The 7,775-nt window shown below is 59.9% G+C and overlaps 1 protein-coding gene across 2 annotated transcripts; it reads left to right on the forward strand.

Annotated features, from left to right (window-relative positions):
- Positions 1 to 1,982: 1,982 nt before the first annotated feature.
- On the forward strand, positions 1,983 to 6,374 carry SYNGR2 (synaptogyrin 2). 2 transcript variants are annotated; one of them, XM_054456683.2, is made up of 4 exons: positions 1,983 to 2,350; positions 4,462 to 4,699; positions 5,165 to 5,304; positions 5,394 to 6,374. In XM_054456683.2, the coding sequence occupies exons 1-4, from the start codon at positions 2,252 to 2,254 to the stop codon at positions 5,589 to 5,591; spliced, it is 675 nt and encodes a 224-aa protein (XP_054312658.1). In that variant the 5' UTR covers positions 1,983 to 2,251; the 3' UTR covers positions 5,592 to 6,374. The 2 variants fall into 2 exon arrangements, with proteins under 2 accessions (XP_054312658.1, XP_054312660.1); XM_054456685.2 differs by lacking the exon at positions 5,165 to 5,304 and having other exon boundaries at positions 2,179 to 2,350.
- Positions 6,375 to 7,775: the final 1,401 nt, after the last annotated feature.

Raw genomic sequence — 7,775 nt, forward strand, 5'->3', positions numbered from 1 at the left:
TGGCACGCCTGCTCTTGTTAATCTGCACCTGCAACTAGCAAAGGGGGGTCTGGAATTCTTCCGGGCTCAGTCAGCCTGTGATCCCACACCTCTGCCTGTACAACGTCCGCTCCCCACTCCAACACACACAGAGCCTGCCCCAGCCTTCCCTGCACCGGACCCTCTGTACCGGCTTTTCTTGGGGTGGATGTAGAGAGGGACGGAGGCGAGAGGGGGCTGAACTGGAACTGGATTCAACTTTGCCTTCTGCCTGTTGCCCTGAAAACTTCATTTCTGTTTGCATGCCATCATTTTTTTTTTTTATATGTGGTCTTTTCTTTTTTCTCTTTTTCTTTTTTTTGAGATGGAGTCTCACTCTGTCCCCCAGGCTGGAGTGCAATGGTACAATCTTGGCTCACTGCAACCACCACCTCCCGGGTTCAAGTGATTCTCCTGCCTCAGCCTGCCAAGTAGCTGGGACTACAGGCACGTGCCACCATGCCCAGCTAATTTTTGTATTTTTAGTGGAGACAGGGTTTCACCATGTTGGGCAGGGTGGTCTCGATCTCCTGACCTCGTGATCCGCCCGCTTCGGCCTCCCAAAGTACTGGGATTACAGGCGTGAGCCACCGCGCCCGGCCGATATGTGGTCTTACTCTGTCGCCCAGGTTGGGGTGCAAAGGCACGATCTTGGTTCACTGTAAACTCCGCCTCCTGGGCTCAGGCGATTCTCCCACCTCAGTCTCTGGAGTAGCTGGGACTGCTAGTAGCTGCCACCACGCCTCGCTAACTTTCGTTTTTGGTTTTTTGGGGTTTTTTTGTTTGTTTGTTTGTTTTTTTGAGATGGACTCTTGCTCTGTTGCCCAGGCTGGGGTGTAGTGGCTCGATCTCAGCTCACTGCCACCTCTGCCTCCCGGTTTCAAGCAATTCTCCTGCCGCAGCCTCCCAAATAGCTGGGATTACAGGCGCTCACCACAACGCCCAGCTAATTTTTTTGTTGTTGTTGTATTTTTAGTAGAGACGGGGTTTCGCCATGTTGGCCAGGCTGGTCTCAAACTCCTGACCTCAGGTGATCCACCTGCCTCGGCCTCCCAAAGTGCTGGGATTACAGATGTGAGCCACCTCGCCCGGCCTGTTTTTGGTTTTTGAGACAAAGTCTCACTCTGTCGCGCAGGCTGGAGTACAGTGGTGTGATCTCTGCTCACTGCAACCTCTGCCTCCCAGGTCCAAGTGATTCTCCTGCCTCAGCCTCCCAAGTAGCTGGGATTACAGACATGCGCCACCACGCCCAGCTAATTTTTTTGTATTTTTAGTAGAGACCTCAGGAGATCTGCCCACCTCGGCCTCCCAAAGTGCTGGGATTACAGGCGTGAGCCACTGCGCCCGGCCTTGCACACCATCTTTTTTTTTTGACACAGAGTTTTGCTCTTGTTGCCCAGGCTGGAGTGCAATGGCACAATCTCGGCTCACCGCAACCTCCACCTCCCAGGTTCAAGCGATTCTCCTGCCTCAGCCTCCCGAGTAGCTGGGATTACAGGCATGCACCACCACACCCGGCTAATTTTTGTATTTTTAGTAGAGACGGGGTTTCTCCATGTTGGTCAGGCTGGTCTCCAACTCCTAACCTCAGGTGATCCAACTGCCTCGGCCTCCCAAAGTGCTGGGATTACAGGTGTGAGCCACCCCTCCCGGCCTTGCACACCATCTTAAGTGTGAAGCCACACTGCCCTTCACAGCCTTGGGGCTCTGCCCAGACCAGGAGGAATGGGGAGGGGGTCTTTGACCCTACCCCAGGCTTAGCCCCAGAGAGGAGGAAAGAGTGGCAGGCCAGGCAGGGAGGGGCTCCAGGGTGTGGCCTGGGTTTTTCAGTGGGATGGGGGAGGGGTTGCTTATGAGCCTGGGTGGGTTCTTGGTAGGTGGTGGGCTTCCTAGAGGAGGCGATGGGAGGGCAGGGGCAAAGAGGGTGAGCGGTTCTCCGTTCATCCGTCTTCCTGGGGGACTCTCTGACCCTTTCTGGTCCGTGCTGCGGCCGGCGTGGCCCGGGGACTATAGCCCCTCAACCCCGAGGTGGGGTGGACACCGGTGCTCCGCGGCCAGAGCCCCTCCCCGCCGCTAGAAGCGCAGTCCCGCGGCCCGCCCGCCGCTCGCGAGGGCCGCACTTTGCCCTCGGTCCCTAGCGGCGCCTGGCCACGCCCCCGGAGGGTGGAGTCGGGCGGAGCGCCGGGCAGGTTCCTCAGCGTTCCGCGGCGGCGGCAGCGGCGGCGACGGCGACATGGAGAGCGGGGCCTACGGCGCGGCCAAGGCGGGCGGCTCCTTCGACCTGCGGCGCTTCCTGACGCAGCCGCAGGTGGTGGCGCGCGCCGTGTGCTTGGTGAGCCCGGGGAGGGCGGGCCGGGGGCACCCTGGGGATCCCCCCCGTCGCCAGGCCCGGCGGGGCCCCTAGCCCACGAGCGCGACAGGTGGCGGCGGCCGCGTCCGGGGCCTGGCGGCGAGCGGGGCCGGCGTCCAGCGTCCCGGGCCCCGCCTTCCCGCCCTCCACAGTCTGTCCCGCTGTCCCCTCCCGGTCCCGGGTCCCGCCACCCACCCCACCCCCAGCCTCGCGCCCCGACGCGGGGTCTCCTGAGGCTCCGTAGGGAGCGGGCCCCTGCCTTGCTGGCAGTGGGAGGAGTTTGGGGGCAGCTCCCGGACAGGTGGCCCGCACGCCGCGACTCCCAGATTGGGGAGTTCACCGGGACGGGGCTTTCCGAAGCCACGTGGGGTAAGGGAGGGGGCGGGGGGCGACCCAACGCCCGGAAACAGGGTGTCCTTCCCACTCGGGGCAGGCCACGGGTCCGCCTTCCCACCCGAAATTGAGGGACCCCAAGATGTACCCCCTTCCTGTAAGCTGGGGAATACCTCCAAAACCAGGTTTTGTGTGGGGGTGGGGGGTGGGGGGGGCCTGTTCTTGGACAGCCAGCCCTGAAAGCTGGAGTGGGTGTCATGAGAGGGCAGGCAGAGGTGGGCCTGCTGTGCCCAGACCATGCCTGGGCCTGGAGCTTCTGAGGTCCCCCAGGGCACCCACACCAGCTCCCAGCCAGGCTGTGGGGTCTGACCGCCTCTGTCCTGGGCTGTGTCCAAGAATCAGGTGCCCAGTGGGTCGGGATGGCAGTGCCAGGAGTCCTGGATGGGCACCCTGCTCCCATCATCCCGGAGATCCGGTTTCATCTCCAGCTGGGGGCGGGGCCTGTGACTGCCAGCTCCAGAGCCCTGTGGAGAGCTCCCTGGGACGACAGGGCAGGACTGGCAGGGGAGAGTCCTGGGGCCATCCCAGAGGGAGCCTGATGCTCACAGACCTGTCCCACACCTGCTGAGGTGGAGCAGGCGTGGGTGGTGGCCTTCAGGTTTAGGGAGGTGGCATGGGGCTCTTTCCAAGGGGCTGGAGCCCCCCTACATCCACCCTGGGTCCTCGAGGGGTCTGAGTTCAGAGCTGTATCCACAGGCCTGAGTTAGTTCTCTGGTAGTGCCCTGTGCATGCAGGGCCCTCTGTGGGGTGGGAGACAGACTGGGAGGGACCAGGATGCCACAGAGGCTGGAAGTCCTTGTGTGGAGAAAGCTGGCCAGGCTGAACCAGGGAGGGTTAGAGGGGGTTCCAGGAGGTGAAGACACAGGGGCGCCGGCATGGCCTTCCCAAGAGGGCCTGTCCACCTTCACCAAGGTGTTCAGGCAGAGGCTGGGCGCTGTAGAAGTGACTTGGGCTGAAGGTGATGGGGGATGGGTAGTCTTTGTGACTTGGCCTGTCTTGTTTAAACCTCTTTCAAGGTGAGGTTGGGCTGGGGATGGAAGGACTGCCCTTCATCCATCAGGTACCTAAGCAGAATGATTCCTGCAGGCAGGCCGATGGGGCAGGAGCAGCCCCTGCCTAGGAGGTCCCTGCCCATTCCCCACCCCTCCCCGGTCCAGGATTCCCAGGGGCAGGCCCCCTGGTGCCTGCAGATTCTCATCCTGGGGTGCACCAGGAAGCACTTTGCTCATCAGCTCACCTCCACAAGTTTGGAGGAGCTAAGATGTCAGCCTCCAAAAGGGGACAGCAGGCCGGGCGAGGTGGCTCATGCCTGTAATCCGAGCACTTTGGGAGGCCGAGGAGGGCGGATCACCTGAGGTCAGGAGTTCCAGACCAGCCTGGTCAACATGGTGAAACCCTGTCTCTACTAAAAGTACAAAAATTAGCGGGTGTGGTGGAGGGCACCTGTAATCCCAGCTACCAGGGAGGCTGAGGCAGAATTGCTTGAACCCAGGAGGCAGAGAATGCAATGAGCCGAGATTGCACTATTGCGCTCCAGCCTGGGCAACAAGAGCAAGACTCCATCTCAAACAACAACAACAAAAATCCAAAAGGGGACAGCAGTGGTGGGAGAGGCCAGCATCTGTACATCCCATCAGGGTCCCCGCTGTGTGTGCCCCTCAGGCGGCCACCAGCCCTACCAGGTCCTCCCCTCCCGGCAGGTCTTCGCCTTGATCGTGTTCTCCTGCATCTATGGTGAGGGCTATAGCAACGCCCACGAGTCTAAGCAGATGTACTGCGTGTTCAACCGCAACGAGGATGCCTGCCGCTATGGCAGTGCCATCGGGATGCTGGCCTTCCTGGCCTCGGCCTTCTTCTTGGTGGTCGACGCATATTTCCCCCAGATCAGCAACGCCACCGACCGCAAGTACCTGGTCATTGGTGACCTGCTCTTCTCAGGTATCTGCCTGTGGCACCTCCATTTGATCTTGGGGGAGGCATTAACTCTAGGGTTCCGCAGCTGGGGGGTCTCGGCCTCTCTGGGAGGGGCAGGGAGCAGCTCACTCCTCCAGGGCATTTTTAGGAAAGGGTTTTCAGCTAGTGTTTCTCCTTGCTTGAATGGCACCAGCCCTGCCTGAGGTAGCTAGAAGCTGAGTGGACCCCCAGCACACCCGAGCAGACGGGCTTTGCCTCTGCCCCTTTTGTACCCTAGGCTGTCTGCTGGGACCCACCATGCCAAGGCCCGAGTGTGGGGGACTTTGGAGGTGGATCCCGGCCCGGCTTCCAAGTCCTCCCCTCCATATTGTGGAGGCTCCCCTGGAAGGTCCCTGCCTAGGCCCTGCCCTACCTGCCCGCGTCCCCTCCCAGAGTCCTGGAAAGCCCCTCCCTTTCCATGGAACTGACGCTCCACCCGTCCTCCCCCAGCTCTCTGGACCTTCCTGTGGTTTGTTGGTTTCTGCTTCCTCACCAACCAGTGGGCGGTCACCAACCCGAAGGACGTGCTGGTGGGGGCCGACTCTGCGAGGGCAGCCATCACCTTCAGCTTCTTTTCCATCTTCTCCTGGGTAGGACGGCCAGGGGCCGGTTCTTGGGTAAAGGGTGGTGGAGGGTGGGCTCCCCCACCCACCTATACCCTGCTGTGCTGCCCCTGCAGGGTGTGCTGGCCTCCCTGGCCTACCAGCGCTACAAGGCTGGCGTGGACGACTTCATCCAGAACTACGTCGACCCCACTCCGGACCCCAACACCGCCTACGCCTCCTACCCAGGTGCATCCGTGGACAACTACCAACAGCCACCCTTCACCCAGAACGCGGAGACCACGGAGGGCTACCAGCCGCCCCCTGTGTACTGAGTGGCAGTTAGGGTGGGAAGGGGGACAGAGAGGGCCCTCCCCTCTGCCCTGGACTTTCCTGTGAGCCTCCTGGAACTGCCAGCCCCCCTCTTTCACCTGTTCCATCCTGTGCAGCTGACACACAGCTAAGGAGCCTCACAGCCTGGCGGGGGCTGGCAGAGCCACACCCCAAGTGCCTGTGCCCAGAGGGCTTCAGTCAGCCGCTCACTCCTCCAGGGCACTTTTAGGAAAGGATTTTTAGCTAGTGTTTTTCCTTGCTTTTAATGACCCCAGCCCCGCCTGGAGTGGCTAGAAGCCAGCAGGCACCCATGTGCTACTGACAAGTGCCTCAGCTTCCCCCCGGCCCGGGTCAGGCCGTGGGAGCCGCTATTATCTGCGTTCTCTGCCAAAGACTCGTGGGGGCCATCACACCTGCCCTGTGCAGCGGAGCCAGACCAGGCTGTTGTGTCCTCACTCAGGTTTGCTTCCCCTGTACCCACTGCTGTATGATCTGGGGGCCATCACCCTGTGCTGGTGGCCTCTGGGCTGCCTCCCATGGCGAGGGCGGGGCTGGTGCTCATGGCACTTCCTCCTTGCTCCCACCCCTGGCAGCAGGGAAGGGCTTTGCCTGACAACACCCAGCTTTATGTAAATATTCTGCAGTTGTTACTTAGGAAGCCTGGGAAGGGCAGGAGTACCCCATGGCTCCCAGACCCTATCTGTGCCAAGTGTATTATAAAGTCGTGGGGGAGATGCCCGGCCCTGGGATGCTGTTTGGAGACGGAATAAATGTTTTCTCATTCAGTCTCCAGTCATTGGTTGAGCGACAGCCTAGGGGTTGGGGGAAGACTCCACTCTGGGTACACCCTTAGGGGCTGGCTTTATGGAACTTGTATTTTGAACAAGGCAGTGGCAGTCCGCCCCCTCCAGCCTGCCTGGCTGGCCCCTTCCCTCTATCTGGGGTCGCATTCCGCACAAGGCTTTCATCAACATCTTAAAATAGTAACTGTGCTCAGCTTGTAAACAAGATGATTTTTCTGGCCTGCAGTGCCAGGGTCCTGCTGCTGCCTTCCTAGAGTTGGGGTGGGGGTACCTGGGAATTGTCGGTGAATGCCCCTTTCCCTGTAACCTTTCCCTCTCGGCCCTTTCTTAGCACTGAATAGGGGCACCATAGGTAAGACCAGGTTTCTACCTTCCTCCAGGGTCAGCACCTCTGGAGCCTTCCTGGGACACGGCCTTGGCCGTCCAGCCTGCCCCTCGGAGATTAGGCCCATCTCTGGAAGAGGTCAGGGCCCTAAAGCAACTTCTGGCTTCTTCTTTTGAGCAGTGACAGAGGGAGCTGTCATCGGCAAGTCCCGATTGTTTAAAAATCCCCAGTACAAACTAACAGGGCACTGCTCCCAGCCTCACCCGATGGCTTTGGCTTGGGACACATCACTAGCGAAGGGAAGAGGGAGGCTGGGGAGGCCCTGGGAGCGGTGACCCTGCCTGCACAGGACACACCTTACCCCAGCGATGCTTGCCCCCAAGTGAGCTGCCAACAGCCCATCTCTTGAGGCACAGCTGAGAGATGTCTTGACTCCTGAATTACCAAGAGTTTGTTTCACAAACAAAACCTGACCTCACAGGCCCAGCGGGCAGGACAGTGCCTCGTCCTTCCAACTGGGCCCGGGCTCCTCTGTACACCCATTTTTGTCCTGACACTGGCCCAGACAGGAAGGCAGATGATGTTCCGCTTAGGACACACCCCATGATCATTTCTCAGTTCAAGGGTTGTGGTTAAGAGATCAGTATTACTACAGAAAGATCTGGGGGCCAGGTGCAGTGCCTCACGCCTGTAATCCCAGCACTTTGGGAGGCCGAGGCAGGTGGATCACTTGAGGCCAGGAGTTCAAGACCAGCCTGGTCAACATGGTGAAACCTCGTCTCTACTAAAAATACAAAAAGTAGCCAGGTGTGGTGGTACATGCCTGTAATACCGGCTACTTGGGAGGCTGATGGGGGAGAATCACTTGAACTGGGGAAGCAGAGGCTGCAGTGAGCAGGGATTGCGTCACTGCATTCCAGCCTCGGCGACAGAGACCCTGTCTCGAAACAAAAGAAAACAAAAAGATCTGGAAGAAAATCCCCACCCCAATCAAGTTGGAGCTGTCCACGAGACCCGAGGAAACCCAGGTGAAAGAGAAATGTGCGTCCACCAACCAG

Source organism: Pongo pygmaeus, chromosome 19 (genome assembly GCF_028885625.2).
Source record: "Pongo pygmaeus isolate AG05252 chromosome 19, NHGRI_mPonPyg2-v2.0_pri, whole genome shotgun sequence".
Taxonomy (NCBI): domain Eukaryota; kingdom Metazoa; phylum Chordata; class Mammalia; order Primates; family Hominidae; genus Pongo; species Pongo pygmaeus.